Genomic DNA, 26346 nt, shown 5'->3' with positions numbered 1-26346 from the left:
CAAACATTCACGGCGCTTCATGGCGCCGAGGTCCCAGGTTCGATCCCAGCTCTGGGTCACAGTCCGTGTGGAGTTTGCACATTCTCCCCGTGTTTGCGTGGGCTTCGCCCCCACAACCCAAAAGAAGTATGGGTAGGTGGATTGGCCTTGATAAACTGCCCCTTAATTGGAAAAAATGAATTGGGTACTCTAAATTTATAAAATAAGATGCACTGCATGGACTCACCAAGGCTCCACAGGGAGCACCGTCCAAACCCATGACCACTACCATCTAGAAGGACACGAACAGCAGATACATGGGAACCCCCGCACCTGGAGGTTCCCCTCCAAGTCACTCACCATCCTGACTTGGAAATATATCACTATTCCTTCACTGTCTGATGCGACCATCAATTCACTCGAGATGAAGAGTTGAAGTGAACAGTGGCTTTAATCAGCTAGAACTGTGCCTGCCTGCGACTGCTCTGCACTGAGAGCCGCCTGCAGGGCAGCAGCTCTATGTACCTCCCCCGCCCACAAGGGCACCAACATGATACAAAGTGGTGTAATACAATACAATGGTCCATAGGTGGAGCCTACAAGGGCAATAACATAGTACAATGCAATACAGTGGTGAATGGCTATCAGAATACATTCACCACACTGTCCTTGGGTTAAAATTCTGGAACTCCCTCCCTAATAGTACAGTGGGTGTACCTACACTGCAATCACTGCAGCGGTTCAAGAAAAATCGTTAAATCTCGCTGAGCTCGTCAGTGCAGGAAGTGAGATAAGTGTGGCCTCAGAGGGGTGTTCCTGACCGAGGCCAAAAAAACATCAGAGTCCCGTTAGATAGCTGTGTCTATCTCTGTGCTGCAGGCACCGAGAAACACCTCGCTGTGCGTGCCAAAACGGGACTCTGTTAAATCGCGCTCTTAATTAGTACTTTTACCTGGAGGGACCATTGCAATCAGTAATGTAGCACTCCCTCAAAATTGAATTGAAATGGTAGTGTTATAACCTGCCTACTTACCATTGGCTGGGGACTAATGACAATCCCACAATCCTGTGGGAGTATGAGCTTCCCCAGTGAGGGGGGCGGAGAAACCACGAGTAAACTCCTAATATAAATAAGCTGGCCAGTTCAGGAACCGGCAGGAAGGAGTATGTAGCAAGGGAAGTTACTGCTACTGTTATGTATATATGTTATAGTAAATAAACGTTATTACTTTGTATCCTTAAAACTCGTGCTGGATTCTTCGTGGCCCTTACAAAACTGGCGACGAAGGTAAAAGTGAATAGCTGTCTACACTGCTGAAGCCACCTCCCTGGATTTTTGTTGGATACAGGTTGGAAGTTGTTTTCTATTCTACCATGCCTCTGTACGGACTTTTGGATGTTTTTGATGCTGCGCTGGAAAGCTGGAACCAGTACACACAACGGATGCGTTACTATTTCCGGGCAAACAATATCACTGAAAACGAGCGCCAGGTGGTCATATTGCTCACCGCCTGCGGGCCGCATACATTTGGGGTGATTAGGAGCCTTACGTACCCAGCTGCGCCGGACACCAAAACGTTTGATGCACTTGTGAATATAGTGGGGCAACATTTTAACCCAACCCCGCCCACGATAGTCCAACGTTACCGGTTTAACACCGCTGAGAGGACCCCTGGAGAATCCCTTGCCGACTTTCTATCCAGGCTACGCAGGATTGCGGAGTACTGTGACTATGGTGAGACCTTGTCAGAAATGTTACGCGACGGTTTGGTTTGCGGTATTAACAATGCGGCCACCCAGAGAAAGTTGTTAGCTGAGCCAACATTGACTTTTCAACAGGCCATTCAAATAGTATTGTCCCGAGAGAGCGCAGAGCGAGGAGTACAGGAGCTACAGGGAATGGAAGTGCATGCCTTGGGGCGCAACCCCTTCCGTCCGAAAACGTCCCCCCACACTCCTGCGGTACCTTGGGTGAGGCAACGTCCGGACCGACGCCAGTGGCCGTCGGACATTCCTCCCCGAAGGGAGCCTTCTCCAGAGCAAATGGATGAGGAGCCATGTCCGTGTCAGACTTGTAGGCGCCGACCCCGTCGCGGACGGCGGTCCTGGGGGCGCCAGAGGCGCCGTCGTTCCGACCGAAACTGGGACCAGCCCAGGGGCCGTAACTGGGACCAGCCCAGAGGCCATACCTTCCATGTGGATGAACCTGCGGCGACTACGCCTGAGGACGTGGAGACGGAGGATGACTGCCTGCAGTTGCATTGTGTGGCAGCTCTCCGTGTGGCCCCCATTAAGGTGACAGTATGGGTCAATGGCCACCCGCTTGAGATGGAGTTGGATACTGGTGCAGGGGTCTCCGTGATCGCCCAGAGGACATTCGACCGCATCAAGCAGGGTATACAGACCCTTACATTAACCGACTCACAGGCCAGGTTGGCCACCTACACGGGGGAACCACTGGGCATTGCTGGAACTACAATGACCCCTGTTGTCTATGGACACCAGGAGGGGCGTTTCCCACTTATTGTGGTGCGCGGCCATGGGCCCAGCCTGTTGGGTCGGGACTGGTTGCACCATTTGCGGTTGCAATGGCAGCACATCCTCCAAACAGTTTCTGGAGGGTTGACTAAGGTGCTAGGACGATACCCAGATGTATTCCAGCCTGGTTTGGGGAAAATAAAAGGGGCCGTAGCCCGTATCCAAGTTGAACCAGGAGCCACGCCGCGCTATTTCCGAGCGCGCCCAGTGCCTTACGCCTTGCTCGAGAAGGTAGAAGGGGAGCTCACTCGTTTGGAGAGTTTGGGTATTATCAGGCCCGTCCGTTTTGCTGACTGGGCAGCACCAATTGTACCTGTAATGAAGCCAGATGCCACAGTTCGCTTGTGTGGCGACTATAAACTTACAGTGAATACGGTTTCCCGACTCGACCGATATCCAATGCCTCGCATAAAGGATCTCTGCGCGAAACTTGCAGGTGGACTCTCGTTCACAAAATTAGATATGAGTCACGCCTACCTGCAGTTGGAGCTGGACCCTGCCTCCCGACCATATGTAACGATTAATACACACAGGGGCCTGTATGAATATACACGGTTGCCCTTTGGAGTATCCTCTGCCTGTGCAATTTTTCAACGTGTTATGGAGGGCATTTTGAGAGGTTTACCACGTGTGGCTGTCTACCTAGATGACGTTTTGATTACAGGGACGTCGGAGCAGGAACATTTGGAAAATCTGGAGGCTGTCCTTAGACGCCATTCGGAGGCTGGAGTCCGTTTACGTCGCACAAAGTGCGTATTTCAGGCAAAGGAAGTAGTCTACCTAGGTTATCGGGTGGACCGCGAAGGTCTGCACCCCGTCGCAGAGAACGTGCGTGCAATTCAACATGCCCCCACCCTGACTGACACTTCGCATCTTCGTTCTTTTCTCGGTCTCGTAAACTATTACGGGAAGTTCCTCCCCAATCTGGCAACTACGCTGGCCCCTTTGCACCTTCTGCTAAAGAAAAATCACACCTGGGTTTGGGGTCAGCTGCAAGAAACCGCTTTCCGGCGGTAAAGCAACAATTGTCGTTGTCTGGGTTACTAACCCACTATGATCCTGGAAAGCCTTTGCTCATCACATGTGATGCATCCCCGTATGGTATTGGGGCCGTCCTGTCCCACAAGATGGAGAACGGGGCCGAACGACCGATAGCTTTCGCCTCCCGCACATTGACTGCAGCGGAGAAAAAGTACGCGCAGATCGAGAAGGAGGGCCTGGCAGTGGTTTTTGCGGTGAAACGTTTCCACCAGTACGTATACGGCCGCCATTTCACTATCGTGACTGATCATAAGCCCCTGCTGGGACTTTTCAGAGAGGATAAGCAAATACCGCCCATTGCTTCTGCACGGATCCAGCGCTGGGCTTTGTTGCTTGCTGCATACAAGTATTCTCTGGAGCACAAACCAGGTACGCAGATAGCAAATGCCGACGCACTGAGCCGATTGCCTTTATTGACCGGCCCCATGTCGACCCCCACGACCGGTGAGGTGGTTGCAACCCTAAATTTTATGGACACCTTGCCTGTCACTGCATCACAGATCCGTGAGTGGACCCAGACGGAGCCAGTCCTGTCAAAGGTTCGGCACATAGACCTGTATGGTGGGCAGCATAGACAGCTCCCAGGCGAGTTGCGGGCATTTTCCTCCAAGCTGTCAGAATTCAGCGTGGAAGACGGCATCCTCTTGTGGGGGACGCGTGTGATTGTCCCGGAAAAAGGCCAGGAGCTGATATTATCAGACTTGCACAATGGGCATCCAGGCGTGACCAAAATGAAAATGTTGGCCCGGAGTTATGTCTGGTGGCCAGGCCTCGACACCGACATTGAGGAGGTGGCCTAAAACTGCTCCATTTGCCAGGAGCATCAGAAGCTTCCGCCGGCCGCGCCCCTACATCACTGGGAATGGCCAGGGCAGCCTTGGGCACGCTTGCATGCAGATTTCGCAGGCCCTTTTCATGGATCCATGTTCCTTCTACTAATTGACGCCCAGTCCAAATGGCTAGAGGTGCATAAGATGCAGGGGACAACGTCCTGCGCAACAATTGAAAAGATGCGTCTATCATTTCGTACGCATGGCCTCCCCGAGGTGCTGGTCACGGATAACGGCACTCCATTCACGAGTGAGGAGTTTGCGAGGTTCACGAAGATGAACGGCATCCGCCATATCCGCACTGGCCCTTACCACCCGGCTTCAAATGGGTTGGCAGAGCGCGCAGTGCAGACATTCAAAAGAGGCCTAAAGAAGCAGTCTTCCGGATCAATGGACACGAGACTGGCTCACTTTTTGTTTACGTACAGGACCACCCCCCATGCAGTGACTGGGTTAGCTCCCGCAGAACTCCTAATGGGCCGGAGACTTCGCACCCGCCTTAGTATGGTTTTCCTGGACATTGGCGCAAAAGTACGCCGCACACAAGAACGGCAGGGACAGGGATTTTCTCGGCATCGGCCGATTCGGCAGTTTGCGCCCGGTGACCCAGTGTTCGTTCGGAATTTTGCTCAATGGGTTCCTGGTGTAATCTTTCGCCAAACGGGCCCTATATCTTACCAAGTGCAAGCCCAGGGTCGTCTCCAGCGAAAACATGTAGACCACGTTCGGTCCAGAAGACCATCCCCTCAAAAGATTCCCCGCCCCCGGAGCTCATTTCAACAGCCGCAGAGACCAGAGACAAGGGAAGGTAGTCCTCACAATCTTCCACTGGTGCCTCACTCTAAGCCTGCGCAGGTCGTTACGGGACCGAATGGAGATAGAGACGCTGACATGACGGAGGCAGCAGACTCTGACTCCGAGATGGAGACACAGGATGCATCAGAGGGGGAATCCTCGGGTCCACGGGCCGTGGATGTACAACCGCGCCGTTCATCACGGAAGCGCCGGTCTCCGTCTCGTTACACGCCGCCTGATCCAGCGCCGCGTGCAAATGGTGTCCGGCCTGCGGCAAAACGAGTCCGACGCCCTCCTTCGCCAGGGTCTTCGGTGGATTCCTTGGACTTTGGGGGGGGAGGGATGTTATAACCTGCCTACTTACCATTGGCTGGGGACTAATGACTATCCCACAATCCTGTGGGAGTATGAGCTTCCCCAATGAGGTGGGCGGAGAAACCACTAGTAAACTCCTAGTATAAATAAGCTGGCCAGTTCAGGTACCGGCAGGAAGGAGTCTGTAGCAAGGGAAGTTACTGCTACTGTTATGTATATATGTTATAGTAAATAAATGTTATTACTTTGTGTCCTTAAAACTCGTGCTGGATTCTTTGTGGCCCTTACAAAAGGCAGCCTCAAATATATTCAAGTCCTGGAGTCGATCTTGTATCAACAGCTTTCTGACTCAGAAGCAAGAGCGCTGCAATTATTATCTTAGTTTCTTCTATATACTTATTTTACTGAATTGTACTGTATATATTGCAGAAATCATACAGTAATTAAAAAAGGAATATTTGTACCAGAGACCCAGCGTAATATTTTGGGGACCCAGGTTCAAATCTCACCATGGCAGATGGTGAAATATGAATTCAATAAAAATCTGGTATTAAAAATCTAATGACCATGAAACAATTTTTGTTTTTCTTTTTTTGAATTTACAATGCAGAAGGAGCCCATTCGGCCCATCGGGTCTGTACCGGCCCTTACAAAGAGCACCCGACTCAGGCCCACGTCTCTACCCTATCCCCGTAACCCAGTAACCCCCACTTCACATTTTTTTGGATACTAAGGGCAATTTATCATGGCCAATCCACCTAACTGCACATCTTTGGACTGTGGGAGGAAACCGGAGCACCGGAGGAAACCCACCCAGACACGGGGAGAACGTGCAGACTCCGCGCAGACAGTGACCCAAGCCGGGAATCAAACCTGGGACCCTGGAGCTGTGAAGCAACTGTGCTAACCACTGCGCTTATCAATAAAACCCAACTCATTCATTAATGCCCTTTAGGGGAGGAAATCTGCAGTCCTTACCTGGTCTGGCCGACATGTGACTCCAGGTCCACAACAATGTGGCTGACTCCTAAATGCCCTCTGGAATGGTTCAAGGACAATTAAGGATGAGCAGCAAATGCTGGTCCAGCCAGCGATGCCTACACATCTCATCAATGAATTAGAAAAATAAATTAACAGCAATAAATGAGTGAAAATTCTGCTTCTGCAATGTTTCCACAGCTCTTCTGAATTACCATATTTTGAACAAAATACAATGTGCAGAAGCCATCATCTCAGGCGCACCCATGGAGACCTTGGAGGGCTCATCATTGGAGGTCGGCTGTGACGGTAACAGCCACACAATCAATGGCAAGAAAATCATTACCAACAAGGACCTACTCACAACGAACGGGGTCATTCATACAATTGATGAACTACTAATCCCTGATTCTGGTAAGCAGCACTCTTGTGATATCATTGTTTTGCCTCATTAAGATTCAATATCGCAGGAAATTGCCATAAGGATAAAGATGATCTCACCGTAACAAATCTATGTACAGTTATTGGTCGAACTGAAACCTTTGCGGATTATGGAAATTCACCAACATTTGAGTTTCTTAAATTTGTATGAATGAATATAATTTCTGTTCTTCTCATTATTGAAACAATTTTACTTCAATTCAGTTCAATGCAATTTCGGTTCAGGAAAACCATTCACCGCCACCTTCTCAAGGACACTTGGGCATGGACAATGAATGCTGGTCTTCCCAGAGTTGCTCACAGCCCATGAAATAATGATTTTTAAAAAATGGCTTGTTTCTCTGCTGTGACGTCTATATGAACTTCTGAAAGTCTCACCTTACTGAGCCCAGTATTTCAGTTAAGGGCCTTTAAACTATTTATCATTCTGGTGACCCTCATTTGAACTTCTTAGAGAGCTTTTACCCCACTTAAGGGACCAAAATTGGATATAATGATTTAAATGAGTCCCAACTAAGAATTTATAAAAGGAGAGTATCATACTTTATATTTGATCCTGATAGGATACATTTTTGGCACTAACACTTTAATTGCTTTTGCAGTAACTTTATGTTACTAAGAGTGCACATCAGGAATTTATATACTATCACACTTGGGCTCAGATTCTCGCTGCTGGGTCAGGTGAGGAGTGACCAGAGAATTCCCGGCTCAGCGAACCCAACATCTAAAAACTGTCTGCCCAAACTTCCAATTTTCAGGTTGGGGGTGGAGGAAGTGTGTGGGGCGATGTGTTAGAATAGGAGTCGGGATGGGCGACCCTGGAAGTAGTGAGGGCTTGGTGCAGGTTGGGCAACTCTGGGCAGATAAATAATGAGGCCCTCAAAATGATCTAATTGAGAGGTATAAGTCATAGGTCAAAGAATCCCTACAGTGCAGAAGGTGGCCATTTGGCCCATCGAGTCTGCACTGGCCCTTGGAAAGAGCACCCTAATTAGGCCCACATCTCCACCCTATCCCAGTAACCCCACCTAATCTTTTGGGCACAAAGGGGCAATTTAGTATGGCCAATCCACCTAACCTGCACATCTTTGGACTGTGTGGGAGAAACCGGAGCACCTGGCGGAAATCCATGCAGACACGGGGAGGAAGTGCAAACTCCACACAGTCGCCCAAGGCCGGAATTGAACCCGGTCCCTGCGGCTGTGAGGCAGCACTGTGCCACCGTGCATCATGCAAGTCATCAATACTCAAGTCCCTGTGATGTCGTTACCTTGTCAAGTTAGTGTCAAAACTGTAAATATTGTCAAACTGTTAGCTGACCCTGGAATAGATGGTCCATCATAGCCTTTCCCTGTGGGAGAATCTTCCTGGCCATCTTCTGCCCTCCCTCTGGCCTCGGCGGGTGACTCAGTGACTGGCTTCGAAGCCCTCTTAGTGTCAGGGTGCCACACCCATCTTTCTTTGCACAAAGTTTTGTGCACCCTCCCCCAGCACAACGTTCTTCCTGCCACCTGGGTGCACAAGTTGGCGAGGGCAACAACAAGACGAGGAACCTCACCCTCCTACTCTTGGGCTAAGGGGAGACAGTCCTAATTTGTTTTGTGACTCTTTTGGGGCAGTGAATAAAATTTTAAAGCAAATTCCACAGGGGTACCAGACCTCTCCAAAGGGGGTGTGCTGGCTATCCAAACAAATGCGCCAAGTCCAGACCTGTACTTAGCAGGTCTACTTTGCACACCCCGGCTTTCACAACCCGAAGCTACCAAAATGTGACGAAACTGGAGGCAGCTGCTGGTTTAAGCTGCTTCCGTAAAATCTTCATACACGAAATGTGTCCCACTGCCAATCCCACTACCTCAAATAATGGGCAGTGCCGTGTTCGGGGACAGGCCTTACAATTTTCAGACAGTTCCACTATTTTTGCCACAACAGAGAGACTCTCCATCATGGTGAATATCTGGGCCTCAGAGGCAGAGATTGCCATATAAAATGGGGGCACGGAACCGTGATTGTCAGGGAGTTGGGCCAGTGGTGGGGCAGTGGTGGAAGTGCAAAAGCAGAAAGCAACAATTGTCATCAACTGACTTAACTTTGGGACTGTACAAACCTGATGGAAAGGCAACATTTCATCACCTCAGCCCCAGAGGTCGAAGCACAATCTAATCCCCTAGAATTATTTGTTTATACCAGGAACAGGGGCGTCATTCTCCGACCCCCCGCCGGGTTGGAGAATCGCCGGGGGCTGCCGTAAATCCCGCCCCTGCCGGTTGCCAAAGTCTCCGGTACCGGATATTCGGCGGGGGCGGGAATTGGGCCGCGCCGGTTGGCGGGCCCCCCCCGCTCGATTCTCCGGCCCGGATGGGCCGAAGTCAGCCGATAAATTGCCTGTCCCGCCGGCGTGGATTAAACCACCTTTTGAACGGCGGGACAATGCGGCGTGGGCGGGCTCCGGGGTCCTGCGGGGCAATCTGGCCTGGGGGGTGCCCCCACGGTAGCCTGGCCCGCGATCAGGGCCCACTGATCCGCGGGCGGGCCTGTGCCGTGGGGGCACTCTTTCCCTTCCGCCTCCGCCACGGTCTCCACCATGGCGGAGGCGGAAGAGACTCCCTCCACTGCGCATGCGCGGGAAACTGTCAGCGACCGCTGACGCTCCCGCGCATGCGCTTCCCCGAGATGTCATTTCCGCGCCAGCTGGCGGGGCAACAAAGGCAGTTTCCACCAGCTGGCGGGGCGGAAATTCCTCCGGCGTCGGCCTAGCCCATCAATGTTGGGGCTCGGCCCCGAAAGATGCGGAGCATTCCGCACCTGTGGGGCGGCGTGATGCCCGTCTGATTGGCGCCGTTTTGGGCGCCAGTCGGCGGACATCGCGCCGTTTCCGGAGAATTTTGCCCCAGGTCTTTTGTTTGTTTATTTGTAGGTGGTGGGCAGGCTTTGGGGTGTCAGGAGGTGAGTTCCAAAGAATTCCCAGCCTCCATCCTAATCTTATAGCAGCAGCATTTATATGGCTGGTGCACGGAGGTGTCTGCTGATTGAGGGTCGGTTAGCTCAGTTGGGTGGACAGTTGGTTTATGATGCGGAGCAACGGCAACAGCATGGAATCAATTCTCATACCGGCTGAGGGTATTCATGAAGGCCCCGTCTTCTCAAACATGCCTCTCGCCTGAGGTATGGTGACCCTCTAGTTAAATTACCACCAGTCAACTCCCTCTCAAAAGGGGAGAGCAGCCTCTGGTCATCGGTACAAGAATTGAACCTATGCTGTTGGCATCGCCCTGCATCACAAACCAGGGGCGGGATTCTCCAACCCCCCGCCGGGTCGGAGAATCGCCGGGGAGCGGAGTGAATCTTGCCCTCACCGGCTGCCGAATTCTCCGGCACCGGAGATTCGGCGGGGGCGGGAATTGCACTGCGCCAGTCGGCGCCCCCCCCCCCCCCCCGGCGATTCTCTGGCCCGCGATGGGCCGAAGTCCCGCTGCTTTAATGCCAGTCCCGCCGGTGTGAATTAAATCACCTCCCTTACCGGCGGGACCAGGCGGCGCGAGCGGGCTCCGGGATCCTGGGGGGGGGGGGCGGCAATCTGGCCCCAGGGGGTGCCCCCACGGTGGACTTGCCCACGATCGGCGTCCACCGATCCGCGGTCAGGCCTGTGCCGTGGGGGCACTCTTTCCCCTCCGCGTCAGCCATAGCCTCCGCGATGGCCAACGCGGAGGTGCCCGCACTCCCCCCCCCCCAGTCTGCACATGCACGGGGATGATGTCAGCAGCCGCTGACGCTCCCGCGCATGCGCGGACTTCCGCCGGCCGGCAGAGTGCGCGTGAGCGTCAAGTAGTACTGGTCACACAAATGTGAGCCAGGCGTTACGCCACCTGGGACAGGGCAGGATGGCACCCCTAACTCTCCTCTGCCACCTGGGCACCTTGGCATTGCCAGGCTGGCACCTTTGCACTGCCATCGCTGGCATAGGTAGACAGGGACAATGGCGCCACCTAAAACCAGCCCAGTGAAACTGAAAAGTCCCAAAGCACTTCACAGGAACATCAGGGGCGTCATTCTCCGACCCCCCGCCGGGTCGGAGAATGGCCGTTGGCCGCCGTGAATCCCGCCCCCGCCCCCGCCGAAGTCTCCGAAGGGAGAAAAGTCGGCGGGGCGTTAATGGCGCCGCTGCCGCGGAGAATGTCACGGGTCTGCGCAAGGCAGCCGATTTTCGGCCTGCCGATATTCTCCCTTCCGGATGGGCCGAAGTCCCGTCGACGTGATGACCGTTCACGTCGACGTGAATCAAACCTCCTTTTCATCGGCGTGACCCGGTGCTCCAGGCTCACGCCGACCAGCGAGGAGGTGAGTGACGGCCTGGGGGGTTGGCTCTGGGCAGGAAATGGCGTGGCCGCAGACTGATTGCGTGAGGAGAGGTGTGTCTCGGCTTGTGTGTGTGTGCGGCGGGGGGGGGGGGGTGGTTAGAGTAGGCTGGGCTCCGGGGGAGTGCCGGGAGGGGGTCCGTGCCGGGGTGGAGGTTGGGGGGGGGGGTCCGTGCTGGGGTGGAGGTTGGGGGTTGGGGAGGGGGTCCGTGCTGGGGTGGAGGTTGGGGAGGGGGTCCGTGCCGGGGTGGAGGTTGGGGGGGGGGGTCCGTGCTGGGGTGGAGGTTGGGGAGGGGGTCCGTGCCGGGGTGGAGGTTGGGGGGGGGGTCCGTGCTGGGGTGGAGGTTGGGGAGGGGGTCCGTGCCGGGGTGGAGGTTGGGGGGGGGGGTCCGTGCTGGGGTGGAGGTTGGGGAGGGGGTCCGTGCCGGGGTGGAGGTTGGGGAGGGGGGTCCGTGCTGGGGTGGAGGTTGGGGAGGGGGTCCGTGCCGGGGTGGAGGTTGGGGGGCGGGGTCCGTGCTGGGGTGGTGGTTGGGGAGGGGGTCCGTGCCGGGGTGGAGGTTGGGGGGGGGGTCCATGCTGGGGTGGAGGTTGGGGAGGGGGTCCGTGCCGGGGTGGAGGTTGGGGGGGGGGTCCGTGCTGGGGTGGAGGTTGGGGGTTGGGGAGGGGGTCCGTGCCGGGGTGGAGGTTGGGGGGGGGTCCGTGCCGGGGTGGAGGTTGGGGGGGGGGGGGTCTGTGCTGGGGTGGAGGTTGGGGGTTGGGGAGGGGGTCCGTGACGGGGTGGAGGTTGGGGGGGGGTCCGTGCTGGGGTGGAGGTTGGGGGTTGGGGAGGGGGTCCGTGCCGGGGTGGGTGATGGGAGGGCAAATGAGTTGGTCCACCTGGCCAGGTGCCAGCTTCCAACAGTTGGACCCATGCGGTCCATGCCACCTGGCTGGGGGGAGGAGGGGATATGGGCAATGATGACATGTCGTCGTTCCCCTCCCCCCCCACCAGGCCGTCATGTTTTCAGACCATCCAGCGATGTTGGCCGCCGTGGTGGCAGCCGCTCATGTCTATGTTGCCCTGGATGAAGAGGAGGAGGAGGAGGAGGAGGAGCGTGCCAGAGAGGCGGCGCAGGCTGCCGCAGAGGGGCAGGCGGCAGCCGCCCAGGCTGGAGGGACACCTGACCGACAGGACGAGGAGGGGGAGGAGGACGTCGTGGCCCCACGGCAACGGAGGCACCCGAGGGCGCCCCGTGTGTACCGGCCCCGGCAGTCATACCAGGACCTCACGGACCGGGAATGCAGGAGGAGACTCCGGATGAGCCGGGAAACCGTGGCACACATCTGCCACCTGCTGGCACACCTGTCACCGCGTGGCACTGGTGGGGGACACCCTCTCCCCGTGTCCGTCAAGGTTACGGTGGCCCTGAACCTTTATGCAACGGGGGTCATTCCAGGCACCGAGTGGGGACCTGTCCGGCATATCGCAGACATCGGTGCATCGGTGCATCCGGGCAGTGACAGATGCCCTTTATGCCATGGCGCACCGCTACATCCGCTTCCCCGTGGACCGGGCCAGCCAAGATGCCCGGGCCGTGGGCTTCTCTGCCGTTGCCGGGTTCCCCATGGTCCAGGGCGCGATCGATGGGATGCACGTCGCCGTGCGGCCACCTGCAGAGAACAGGGCCGTGTTCACTAATAGGAAGGGGACCTATTCAATGAACGTACAGGTGGTCTGCGACCACCGCATGATGATCCTGCACGTCTGCGCCCGTCACCCAGGCAGTGTACACGACTCATTCGTGTTGTCGCGGTCATCCATCCCCGGCATGTACGAGGGACGCCATCCCCGGCTGAGGGGCTGGTTGCTGGGCGACAGGGGCTACCCATTGCGATCGTGGCTGATGACGCCTATACGGAGGCCACGCAATGAGGCGGAGAACCGCTACAATGATGCCCATGTAGCGACAAGGGGAGTGATCGAGAGGTGCTTTGGCGTGCTGAAGATGCGTTTCAGGTGCCTGGACCTCTCTGGGGGCGCCCTCCAGTATCGGTCAGATAGGGTCGGCCGCATCATTGTGGTGTGCTGCGTCCTGCACAACATAGCCCAGCAGAGGGGCGATGTGCCGCAGGCAGAGGAGGGCGGAGTGGAGGAGCAGCAGGAAGAGGCCCAGTCCTCTCCAGATGAGGGGGATGGGGGCAATGGTCAGGGCAGACGGGGTAGACACAGGCGGGTGGCTGTCCACCGTTACCGGCTGGCCCAGCGGGCACGGGACAGACTGATAGACGCCCGCTTCACTGACTAGATGGGCGTGGGAATCGGGTAGTATGGCCACAGACCGCACACCATGACAACAGCCGACCACCCACACCCCCCACCCATCCACCCACCCAGCACCCTCACCCCCCTCCCCAACCCCACACACCCCACCCGCATGCACACCACCCCCCCACCCCCAATTGCCGATCCACCGGCGGCACAACGGGCCGGGCTCACCCAGTTGCGGGTGGACGCGTGTCTATCGCAGGCCATGGAGGATGATGACAACCCGCCTCCGATGAGCTCCTGGCTCTACATCGTTGGACTATGTCTGACCCATGGCCACAGTACCACCATCCACCCGGACCATCCCTGCATGCGGCTGTGACACTGCAGCGCACGGTCCCGTCCTCTGCCCGGGGGATGTTGATGACGGCCCAGGGGGAAGGGGGCAGACTCACCTGGGGCTGAGGTAAGACCACCTGTCACACACACACTTGCGCTCAACGTACATGACACGCCCGCACACTTTGGACAGAGCACAAAGGCAGCTTCGGTAGGTTTAACATTGACTTTAATAACCAAAGGAGTTCATGCACGTGCCCTAGCCCCTAAAACTCATCTGTGCCCTGCACCCGTGCCAACTTACTCAGTGTCTAATTGTTTGGCCTTACGGGCCCTTTGACTACGTCTACGTGGTTCCCCAGACGGTACAGCAGAACTGGAGGTGGACTCCTGTGATTCCTGCCCTCTGACACCGGATCCCTTTGGCGGCCGTTTCCTGGGGCGTCCTGGCCTAGATGGGCCAGGCTGCGGCCCGGGCGACTGGGATGGCGAGCTGCCAGCCTGTCCTGCCCGTTGCCCACCCGATGCACCTGGGATGGAAGGGGGGGGAGTCCGAGGTGTCGCGGTGTACCGGGACCTCCCCTACAGAGGGAGCCGGGACGGACCACACCACCTCCTCCTCCCTCGGGGTGCCCGATGGCCCCCAGGCCTCTACATGGGTGGGGGATGCGAACGGACTGGCCATCCGACGCGCCCCCGACATCTGGCGCTGCCAGTCCTGGAGGCCCGTGCTGGTATCGACAGGGGTCTGCAGGTTTGCAGCCATGGAGCCCAGGGGGTTGTCGAACCCTGTCTGCGACAGTGCGACGCCAGCTCGCACATGGCCACTGGCGCCGATGCCCTCAGCGATGGCCTGCTGAGACTGGGCCATGGCCTGCAGAGACTGGGCCATGGCCTGCAGAGACTGGGCTATGGCCTGCAGAGACTGGGCCATGGCCTGCAGAGACTGGGCCATGGCCTGCAGAGACTGGGCCATGGCCTGCAGAGACTGGGCTATGGCCTGCTGAGACTGGGCCATGGCCTGCTGAGACTGGGCCATGGCCTGCTGAGACTGGGCTATGGCGTTGAGCGCCTCTGCCATCTGGCGCTGGCACTGGCTCATGGCCTCCTGTGAGAGGGCAGCCATTTCCTGGGCCACAGACGCCGCCTGCACGGAAGGCCCCAGGCCTCGCAAACCGTTCCCCATGTCTGACACCGTCGCACCCATTGCCTCCACCGCGGACGCCACCCGTGCGGTGTCAGCCTGGGTGGCACGCATGACCGGGACCACTCCCAGCTCCTGGACGCGGGTGGACTCCTCCACCTGCGACCGCAGCCGCCGCAAGCCACCCGTCACCCTATTCGCTCGTCTCCGTGTCGGTGGTTGCATCGGATCTATGTGTGGGTGTGGTAACTGCAGGAACCCGGGATCCATCTGGGCGGCAGATGTTCGCTTGGCCTGGGCTGCCCTCCGACCGCCCGGTCCGTCTGCTGCTCCTACCTCCACCTGCTGTACCGGGACGGCTGTGTTGTGCGCACCAGTGAGTGTACCAGACGCCTCATCACTAAAGTGCCCAACCGTGGTGAGTGTTTCTGCGATGGTGGAGGGTGTTGGTGACAGCAGTGGCGTTGTGTCGTGCTCTTCGTCCCACTCTGAGTCCATGGCACTTTGGGGTGGGGGTTCGTCTCCACCCATCCACTCTGAGTCACTGTCCGGTATTTCGTCTTCCCGGGTAGGGGTGTCCTGGGTAGTGGTGTCCCGGGTAGGGGTGTCCTGGGTAGTGGTGTCCCGGGTAGGGGTGTCCTGGATAGTGGTGTCCTGGTTAGTGGTGTCCTGGCTCGGATGTGACGGGGGCCTGTGGCTGCCCCCCTCATCGCTGGGTGGTCGCTCCCGCACGTGACGGGGGTGTCGTCTCCCTGTTGCTCCAGGTCTCTCCGTCTCCCGTGATGTGCGAGGGGCATCCTGCGGGCGTCGCATGCTGGAGGGTGCGGGTCTCTCCGTCTCCCGTGGTCTCCGAGGGGCATCCTGCGGGCGTCGCATGCTGGAGGGTGCGGGTCTCTCCGTCTCCCGTGGTCTCCGAGGGGCATCCTGCGGGCGTCGCATGCTGGAGGGTGCGGGTCTCTCCGTCTCCTGTGGTCTCCGAGGGGCATCCTGCGGGCGTCGCATGCTGGAGGGTGCGGGTCTCTCCGTCTCCCGTGGTCTCCGAGGGGCATCCTGTGGGCGTCGCATGCTGGAGGGTGCGGGTCTCTCTGTCTCCTGTGGTCTCCGAGGGGCATCCTGCGGGCGGTCTGCATCTGCGGGGATGGGTGCTTGGACGTTTGGTCCTGCGATACACAATGAAGCATGCATGGTTAGACATCAGGCAGTGATCAGGTGATACGGGGGAGGGGGATATAGGGGAGGGGGGATATGGGGACGGGCTGTTGGTGGCTCACTTGCTCGTGGGGCCCCGACCTCTGCATCAGCAACCTCCCGGTCCTCAGGTCCGCCAGCCAGTTCCAGGGCCCTTCCCTCGTGTACGGTCAGTGGCCTCTCATCAGCGGGCCCTCCTCCAGTCCTCACATGCTCCCTATTGTTGTGTGCGCGCTTCTCCTGTGGGGGGGGGGGGGGGGGGTGGTGGCAGGGGTAAAAGGCAACAGTGTTAGGAAGGTATATGAATGCACGCCATCGGTTGCGCGTGCATTGCAGAGGTTAAGGTTAGGGCTGGATTCACTTGGGGATATGGGGGATATGGGGGAGGGGGGATATGGGGGAGGGGGGATATGGGGGAGGGGGGGATATGGGGGAGGGGGGGATATGGGGGAGGGGGGATATGGGGGATATGGGGGAGGGGGGATATGGGGGAGGGGGGGATATGGGGGAGGGGGGGATATGGGGGAGGGGGGATATGGGGGAGGGGGGGATATGGGGAGGGGGGATATGGGGGATATGGAGGAGGGGGGATATGGGGGAGGGGGGAATATGGGGGATATGGGGGAGGGGGGATATGGGGGAGGGGGGATATGGGGGATATGGGGGAGGGGGGATATGGGGGATATGGGGGAGGGGGGATATGGGGGAGGGGGGATATGGGGGAGGGGGGATATGGGGGATATGGGGGAGGGGGGATATGGGGGAGGGGGGAATATGGGGGATATGGGGGAGGGGGATATGGGGGAGGGGGGATATGGGGGATATGGGGGAGGGGGGATATGGGGGATATGGGGAGGGGGGGATATGGGGGATATGGGGGAGGCTCACCCTGCCTGCTCTGACGAGGTCGTTCACCTTCTTGTGGCACTGGGTGCCTGTCCGTGGTGTTAGGGCCACAGCGGTGACGGCCTCTGCCACCTCCCTCCACAGACGCCGGCTGTGGCGTGGGGCAACTCTGCGGCCGTGCCCGGGATACAGGGCGTCCCTCCTCTGCTCCACCGCGTCCAGGAGCGCCTCCACATCGCGTGACTCGAACCTCGGGGCTGAGCGACGGCCAGCCATCAAGTCGGGTGTTGCGGTCGGGTGTTCCGGTCGGGTGGGGGGGAGCTGCGCGGCCTTATGAGCCGTCACGCCGTGCAGCGCGTATGACGCTGCACGGCGTGAACCACTGCGCAAGCGCGGATCCCGTTACGTCGCTGCTAGCCCATTTCGGGCTGCAGACTATTGGCCCATTTTTATGACGTGACGCAAGTGGGATTTGCGCCGTTTTTTGCGCCGATCGGCGGAGTTTCCGCCGATAACGGAGAATTTCGCCCCAGAAAACAATGTTTGAACTGGGCCGCATCAGGAGATAGTTGGAGAGCTGAAAGCTGGGACTAAAAGTTAGGTTTTAAGTGCCTTAAAGGAGGAAAGCGAGGTAGAGAGTGGGGAGAAGTGTAGGGAGGGAGTTTCAAAATCCGATGTGACACCAAGGTTGTGGACAGACTGGCTTAATCTCAGACAGTTGCCAGGGATAGGAATGGAGTCGCTTGCCAGGGGAATAGAGTTTTGAGAAGGGACTGAAAACAATGGTTTTGAACAACTTAATATTAATTGGAGGACATTTCTGCTCAACCAGCTCTCGATGTTGGTTCAGCAGTCTAATGATTTTGCAACAGTAGAGGAATCAAGAAAAGAGGTGAATTAGAGTTTGGCATATAATTTTAGTGCTATGCCTTTTGTATGGAGTTCACAACCTCTTTTATATTCATTTACCTTTTGACAATTTCCCGCGTTGCTCTGATTTATTTTCTGACCTGTGAACTCCGGGTTGTTTCGAGATGCGTGCTTGTCCACTCAGTATTAGCTTTCCATTTGACCTGGCTATTTTCTGGAGCAAATTAAAATTGCTTGCAATATCCAGCAAAGTCAATGTGACTGCCTAATCATTTCTTTTATTTCGAATCCAACATCATTCAGTATTTTGTTATTAATTCCAGTTCTTTCACTGCTTTACAATCAGAGGTGAAGCATGATTTTTGATCTTGGGATTAGAAACAAATTCAATCCTGATGAAAAGAAGTCATTCAATAGGTGCACAAACAATAAATATGTACAAAATTGTATCGGTGCGTTTTTAAAGTAATTGATAAACTGCAACATGTCGACAAATGGAGCTTGTGAAAATAATGCATTTGATTTAGAAAATCAGTCCTTTTTTAAAAAATGTTTCCAATTAAGGGGCAATTTAGTGTGGTCAATCCACCTACCCTGCACATCTTTTGGGTTGTGGGGGTGAGACCCATGCAGACACTGGGAGAATGTGCAAACTCCACACGGATCACACCTGGGTCCTCAGCGGCGTGAGGCAGCAGTGCTAACCACTGCACCACCGTGTCACCCCCTTTCCATTTTTTAAACATATAATTCCAAAATAAATCTTGTTGGCTTTCTGCTACAAATTGTTCCAAAAGATTCATTTATCTTGATTATTTTACAGCCAAGACGCTTCTAGAGTTGACTAAAAAGCCTGGTGTCACCAAGATTGGAGACCTCTTCAAACAAGCTGGCCTGACCTCCTATCTAGAAGGGAAAGAACTTTTAACGCTTCTTGCTCCTCAGGATGTAGCATTCACAGGTAAGGGGAATCTGCGCACCATATACATTTCTAAAAACAAAATCCAATTCACTGTGTCTTTTTATTTTTGAAACATTCATCCAAGTATGGTTTTCAAAGAAGCAGTACAAAATGTTAAATTGCTCAGTGGAATTAGACACTGCCGTTCTTGATTTATGAATCAAAATAATCCTGTTTTGTAGTATGTAAGGAAGTCATTTACTGATCTCACAAACAGGAGCACATGTTAATCTAATAATTCCAAGTAAATGAAAGTAAAAGTTAAATATTTCCCATCTGTACTAATCTGTATCAGTGACTATAATTTCATCAATACTGCAGGTTGATCAGTGAATTTAAATTACTTATTCAGTTTTTGCAAAAGCTGCGTTCCATGTGTTACATTACTCCGAATAGATGTCAGGGGAATCATATGGACTTGAAATGCTAACTCTGGGTGAGATTCTCTGTCCTCGCCGAGGCATGTAACAATAATAATCTTTATTAGCATCGCAAGTAGCCTTACATTAACACTGCAATGAAGTTATTTGTTTCTCAGTGTTGAGAGTGGCCTGCCATTGGCTGGCGGAGGGACCTTCTGGTCTCACGGCGGTCAATGGGATTTCCCATTGAGTCCACCCTACTCCACCGGGAAATCCATGGCAGCGATGCGCCACCTGCAGGACCAGCACATCCTGTCAGCATGACCAGCCGGGAGATCTTGCCCTCTGTTTCTCTCTCCACAGATGCTGCCACCCCTGCTGAGTCTTTCCAGTATTTTGTGTATTTATTTCAAATTTCCAACATCCATGGGTATTTACTAATAATAATCATTATTATTGTCACAAGTAGGCTTACATTAACACTGCAATGAAGTTACTGTGAAACTCCCCTAGTCGCCACATTCCGGCGCCTGTTCGGGAGGCAGAGGGAGAATTCAGAATGTCCAATTCACCTAACGGCACGTCTTTTGGGGTGTGTGGGAGGAAACCAGAGCACCCGGAGGGAGCCCACGCAGACACAGGGAGAGCGTGCAGACTCCACACAGCCAGTGACCTAAGCCGGGAATCGAACCTGGGACCCGAGAGCTGTGAGGCAACAGTGCTACCCACTGTGCTACAGTGCTGCCCACATGACAGGGGAGTTGTTATTTAGTACATTTTAAACTATTTTGAACTTAGAACTTCTTCTTTTGTTGTGATGATCTTTGAGATGAATATTCATATCATCGAGTGAAAGGTCGACATTTATGAGGTTTCCCTGCATTAAAAAAGCATTAATTATTGAAAATTGCACATAAAAAGTAGAATAAAATGATTGATATCGGTATCGTGCTGGTAGGGAGATAAAACAATTTAAAATTAATTTGATCAGAGTGCAATATCCCAGGTCAAACTGAAGCACATTCCATACCTTGAAAGGCTCGGCACTCACCGTGCTGGCACACTATGGCTGGGATTCTCCGTTCACCGTCTCTAAGATTGGGAGTGCCGGTCTTGGGGAGAATCCTGCGGCGAGGCAAATTCCGGGGGCGGGATCCTCCGTTTCCCGACGACTATTTCGGAATCAGGAATCGGGGGTGGCAACTGTTTTACACAGGTTGCGCTGCTCTGCCCTCTCAAACGGCGTCATCGTGGCGCGCACTGTTGGGACAGCCTCCGAACGTCACCTGAAGGACGTCACCTGAAGGCCCTCCCCCGATGGGCCGAGTTCCCGACCGTGTGGTTGACATGTGGTCTCAGTGGTCGGGAACCCGGCGTGGCAGCTGCGGACTGCGTACAGCGCTGCCACAGTCAGGTGGGAGCCATGCTGCTGGCCAGGGGGGCTTTGGCGAGGGCTGTGGAGACTTGTGGGGGGTGGCCAGGGGGTGCGAGGGGGTGTCCAGGGGGGCACTACTTGGCAGGTCGCATTTGTGCAGCCTGCACCATGTCGTACGGCGTGATTGTTGCTGGTCATCATTGTGTGCATGCGCGGCCACAGACCCAGCAATTCTCCAGCCATTTATTTTGTAGTGGCTGGGCGTTTTGCGTGGCGCGGCTGCTAGTCCCTCACCAGTCGGAGGATCGGTGCTGGGCGACGGCAATTGTTCACATGTAAAACGCCAGGAATCCTCCGGACATATCCTCAAAATCGGATAATCCAGCCCAGGATTCGTGCCGGTTGACGAACCAGTTGGGATTCTCCATGCTTCCCATGCCAGCCATCGCGGATTTCCCGACGTCCCAGCGGGCTTTCCGCCCCGACACGGCGGGTTCATGCAAATAGCTCAATAGGCAGGACTCACCATTCACCAGCCAGATGGGAGCTCTGGTCTCCCAGCAAAAAGAACCCGCTGGAGTGAATTGATGCAAGTATTGAGGAGCATGGGGCGAAATTCTCCCCCAACGGCGCGATGTCTGCCGACTGGCGCCAAACACGGCGCCAATCAGACGGGCATCGCACCGGCCCAAAGGTGCGGAATGCTCCGCATCTTTGGCGGCCTAGCCCCAACATTGAGGGGCTAGGCCGACGCCGGAGGGATTTCCGCCCCGCCAGCTGGCGGAAATGGCGTTTGTTGCCCCGCCAGCTGGCGCGGAAATGCGGCGCATACGCGGGAGCATCAGCGGCCGCTGTCAGTTTCCCGCGCATGCGCAGTGGGGAGAGTCCCTTCCGCCTCCGCCATGGTGGAGGCCGTAGCGGAGGCGGAAGGGAAAGAGTGCCCCCACGGCACAGGCCCGCCCGCGGATCGGTGGGCCCCGATCGCGGGCCAGGCCACCGTGGGGGCACCCCCGGGGTCAGATCGCCCCGCGCCCCCCCCAGGACCCCGGAGCCCGCCCACGCCGCCTGGTCCCCCTGGTAAATACCAGGTTTGATTTACGCCGGCGGGACAGGCAATTTCTGGGCGGGACTTCGGCCCATTCGGGCCAGAGAATCCAGCGGGGGGTCCCGCCAACCGGCGCGGCCCGATTCCCGCCCCCGCCCAATCTCCGGTACAGGAGACTTCGGCGGGGGCGGCGGCGGGATTCACGGCGGCCTACGGCCATTCTCCGACCCGGTGTGGGGTCGGAGAATGACGCCCATGGTTCCTGCAGCTTGCAGTCTGAGGAGTGGCAAGGTGTTAAATAATCTTGAGTACCCGGAGGAAAATCACACAAACACGAAGAGAGCGTGCAGACTCCACACAGACAGTGATCCAAGCCGGGAATCGAGCCTGGGACCCTGGAGCTGTGAAGCAACAGTGCTAACCACTGTGCTACCGTGCTGCCCACAGTCATTCATTATCTCATAAATACACATTCCTCGCAGCAAAGTGAAAGTGTTCTTATCTGCACCTCTAAACCCTGTAAACAGTAATTCAGTATGTAAGAAATAACATTTTCTCATATTAAAGTGGAAGTAATCCCATCTAACCTTTTGGACACTCAGGGGCAGTTTAGCATGGCCAATCCACCTAACCTGCACATCTTTGGACTGTGGGAGGAATTCGGAGCACCCGGAGGAAACCCACGCACACACGGAGAGAACGTACACACTCCACACAGACAGAGGCCGGAATTGAATCAGGGTCCCTGGTGCTGTGAGGCAGCAGTGCTAACCACTGTGCCACAAAACCCGATTTCCAACAAATTTCTTTCCAGGTGCCATAGAATAGCACTTTGGGGGTGCTGCTAGAGCCATTGGGGACCAATCCCAAGCACTCAGACACGAGAACGGAGAATCCCGGCCTATGTTTCACATTAGTGTGAGGAAGCTTGAACTTTGCCAATCTTCTGGTTAGTACATTAGGTGTCAGGATTCTAACTGATCCTGGAATGAAGCAGAATGAGACTACCAAGGGGCCCTGTGCCACCTTGTTCTGGTACCAGCTGCTGACGTCAGATTCAGACTGGCTCACACTGGGGCTGAAAATAAAGTTTGGCACAAAACGTGCCATTGGCAGGTTGCGTACAGTTGCGATTGCTGCATTGCCCCGTGAAGTCTAAGCTGTGTGAAGGCTGATAAGTGGCAAGTAACATTCACACGTTGAGTGCCAGACAATGACCATCTCCAACAAGAGAGAATCTAACAATCTCCCCATAGCATTCAATGGCATTACCAGGCTGAATACCCCACGACCAACATCCTGGGGGTTACCACTGATAAGTAACTGAACTGAAACAACCATATAAATTCTGTGGCTGTAAGAGCAGGTGAGAGGCTGTGAATTCTGCAGCGAGTAACTCGCCTCCTGACTCCACAAAGCCTGTCCACCACCTATAAAGCACCACATCCACCACCTTACAGTTTCACTCCTTCCACTATCAGCAACAGTGGTAGCAGTGGTCCCTTTCAAGATTGCTGGTTACTTCCCTGCCTTCCAATAAATGGGCTGGTGATAATAGGCAGAACATATACGCAACATGTGCTGATCCATTTATGCTTCAAAATTAGGGAGAGACACTAAATGCTGGTCTTGGTAGCGATGGCCACACCCTGAGGACAAATCAAAAAGGTCCGGGCCTCATTTGCGTGAATCCGTTTGGCTGCTTCTTGTCCTGACAATGAGGTGTGATCAGCTGAGTCCTATGAGGAGGAGGGTGCTTCCTCAGTGTGGGTGGGGGAGAGCTTATGCCCAGGGTGAAGTATTTCTGTAGAGACAGAAAGAAAATTATGACCCCTGAAATTTTTTTAAAATTAAACATTTTCAGGCTAATGCTTGAATGGCCTCAAGGTCCTTTTCAGGACTGCTGGTTAATATCCCCTTCCAGGTTAATTCGCTCTATAAATGGGCAGAACATGAGCACCGTGTACTTATCCAATATGTGCGTCAACATTGAAATTGGTGCAATATATATGCCATTGGATCCTGATTTATATATCAAAATAGACTTCCCACCTGCAACACGTGGCTGTTCCAGCTTCACAAATAACGTACTTGCCAAGATGGTAGAAGTCAAAGCCTGAGTGTAATCAGGGCAGTAAATGATCTGAAGTCACTGCAGGCTATTAAATCCCGTGTAATACTAGATGGCCACAGCTAAAATTGCAGCTGTAGTGCAGGAACTGCAGCATAACAGTTACGGTGTGAATGCACTCCAATTGGATTGTTCTGTTTGATAGACATTTGGCAAAAGGCACAAAGAATAAAAGTACTTCTGTCCATCCTGGATTGGCCTCATAGCTAGAAGGAACCTCTTTTGTGGTCAGTGTGTATATTAATCGGGGTTAAGTTCCTAGTGGGGACATAATCTATTGACCACTTTAGTGATTAGTGATAATATAGAACTTGATGAAGTACCTTAGTATTTTAGACACTCGAGATATTGCTCAATGCAAGAAGAATTGTTCTTAGGTTGTTATTGTACTGCCATGTTTCAGCAGCTCTGTCTGTTTCTGTTCAACAAGGATTCTTTTATTTGCACCACTTATTTCTTAGCCCAACAGATTCTTTGACATTTTAAACTTTAACAATAGCATTCCATATCTGTGTAGTTTTGTGCCTGAAACCCTCTCCTCTAATGTGCAAAGAATGCAGGATAGTGCAGAAAGCCTTTATTTCTTTTTTGATTAGTTGCACAGGGACAAAGTCAGCTTCTCAAACAGGCTCAACATGAATATTATTTGAAGTGAAATACATTCTTTTGAGAGTGCTCTGCTATGTTTTATACAGAGGTGTCAACAGTTATGAATGAAGATGTGAGGAACCTGCTGCTGAGCCACATTGTGAAAGATCAGCTCTCCTCCAAATATCTGTACCATGGGCAGCTGCTTGAAACCCTGAATGGCAAAAAACTGAGAGTCTTTGTGTACCGTAATGTATGTGTATTTTCAGTATTTTGGATTCTTCTATACATTACTGTGAAGAAGAACAATAATTGGAGGCACTTGTATCATGGACAGATATTGAGCCTGGTGGTGAGGTTAAGAATTTCCTGTAAATGCCAGAAACAATTTGAAACTGATACTAAAATGTGACTCATTTGATTGGATATGAAGTTGGTTTTGATTGAACAAATAACAGCATGACGTATCTGGGGCTGGATTCTCTGCTGGCGGGATTCTCCATTGCGCCGGCAACCCAGGGATTTCACGATGGCGTGGGGCTGCCCACAGTGGGAAACCCCATTGGCCGGCTGATGAGACGGAGAATCCTGGGGGCGCGGCGCACCAGAAATCTGGTGCGGTGGGATAGAGAATGTTTATCGTTAGGCTTGACATTTATATACAATCAGAGGTGTACATATCTATATAAAGATTTTTTAAAAATCATTACATGTTAAATGCATTTGTGTACAATAATGTCAGCTCATTATTTGGGGTTTCCAAATAGCCTTGTATATGAATCATTGAACTTGATGACATTGAGAATATTGCAGTACTGCACTCACCGGCATGGCCTGGCCCCACTAACCTGCCAACCCAACAACTTCTCACAGAGCATAACATGTTATGTCAATACACAGTGGCATTTGTACATCACCAGTGCTTGCAGACAAATCATGATTTTAAGTAATCTTTAGAATGGAAATCAGAACCCTTTCTCCCAACGCAATAACTGATAATGATCCAATGTTCATTATGATTTAATGATAACCATATGTTCAAGATAGGACATTGGAAGAGTAGGAGCTGAAGCTTAAGGTGCAAAGCTTGGATTGAGAAAATGTCTTTTGATCCATCAAATTCTCTGTTCTCTTTAAGGCTTTATGTGTTGAAAACTCATGTATTGCTGCCCACGACAGAAGAGGCAGATATGGTTCAATGATGATAATGGACAAGATACTAACTCCTCCAGTAGCAACTGTTATGGACATTCTGAAAGCTGATGATCGTTTCAGGTATGGAGTAAGATAAAAGTGAATGGTTATTTCCAATGGCAGTGCATGAGTATCCAGGGCTTGAGTAATCATACAGAATAAAATTATTAATTAAAAATACAATAAGGTTTTTAAGGAATCCTGTGGTGATACAGTCCATAAAGCACAAACATCCTGGACACCAAGTAGTAGGATGTCCAACCATAATTCCAGGATAGTACATTACTCATTTGAGTCATGCGATTGTTAAAGGATGGAAAATAATGGAGTGAGCTAGTCCAGCAAACATTCTTGGGGCGCGATCTCGCCCGAATGGGAACAGTTTCGTAGCGAGTGTATTTAGCCGGGTGTTTCCCGGCGCTCGGAGCGCTGATAAACACCATGCTATTGAACGCCCATTTGGGTAGATACGGGGCCTCAGCGGGGAATGCCCAACGAGGTCGCACTTAGTCCCATTTTTTGCACTGAGGTGTTCTGTTCGCCGGAACTCCTAAGTGGAGAAGGAGAGCTGGACAACATTTTTAAATGGCATCCCAAACTCTCAACCCCCTGACTCGCCCAAAGCTCCAACTCATGTATAATGGTGTACTCACCCACTCAGGGCACAACCCGGGGCCGATCTGCAGCATGGGGAAAATGCCAGCTTGGCACTGCCAGATTAGCACCTGGGCAGTGCCCCTGCCAATGCCACCTCGGCACTGTGGCAGCACCAGGCTGGCATCCAGG

At 54.0% G+C, this 26346-nt stretch overlaps 1 protein-coding gene across 1 annotated transcript in view; it reads left to right on the top strand.

Annotated features, from left to right (window-relative positions):
- The window catches only part of tgfbi (transforming growth factor, beta-induced), a 105248-nt gene that overhangs the window by 64126 nt on the left and 14776 nt on the right, over positions 1–26346 (top strand). The window contains exons 8-11 of the mRNA XM_072512368.1: positions 6678–6890; positions 18728–18865; positions 24474–24619; positions 25505–25641. Of these exons, the coding sequence (XP_072368469.1) occupies positions 6678–6890; positions 18728–18865; positions 24474–24619; positions 25505–25641 (634 nt within the window). The remainder of the gene's footprint in view (positions 1–6677; positions 6891–18727; positions 18866–24473; positions 24620–25504; positions 25642–26346) is intronic.

Source organism: Scyliorhinus torazame, chromosome 7 (genome assembly GCF_047496885.1).
Source record: "Scyliorhinus torazame isolate Kashiwa2021f chromosome 7, sScyTor2.1, whole genome shotgun sequence".
Classification (NCBI taxonomy): domain Eukaryota; kingdom Metazoa; phylum Chordata; class Chondrichthyes; order Carcharhiniformes; family Scyliorhinidae; genus Scyliorhinus; species Scyliorhinus torazame.
The sequence above is the reverse complement of the archived record's forward strand: the minus strand, read 5'-3'. Positions and strand labels throughout refer to the sequence as shown.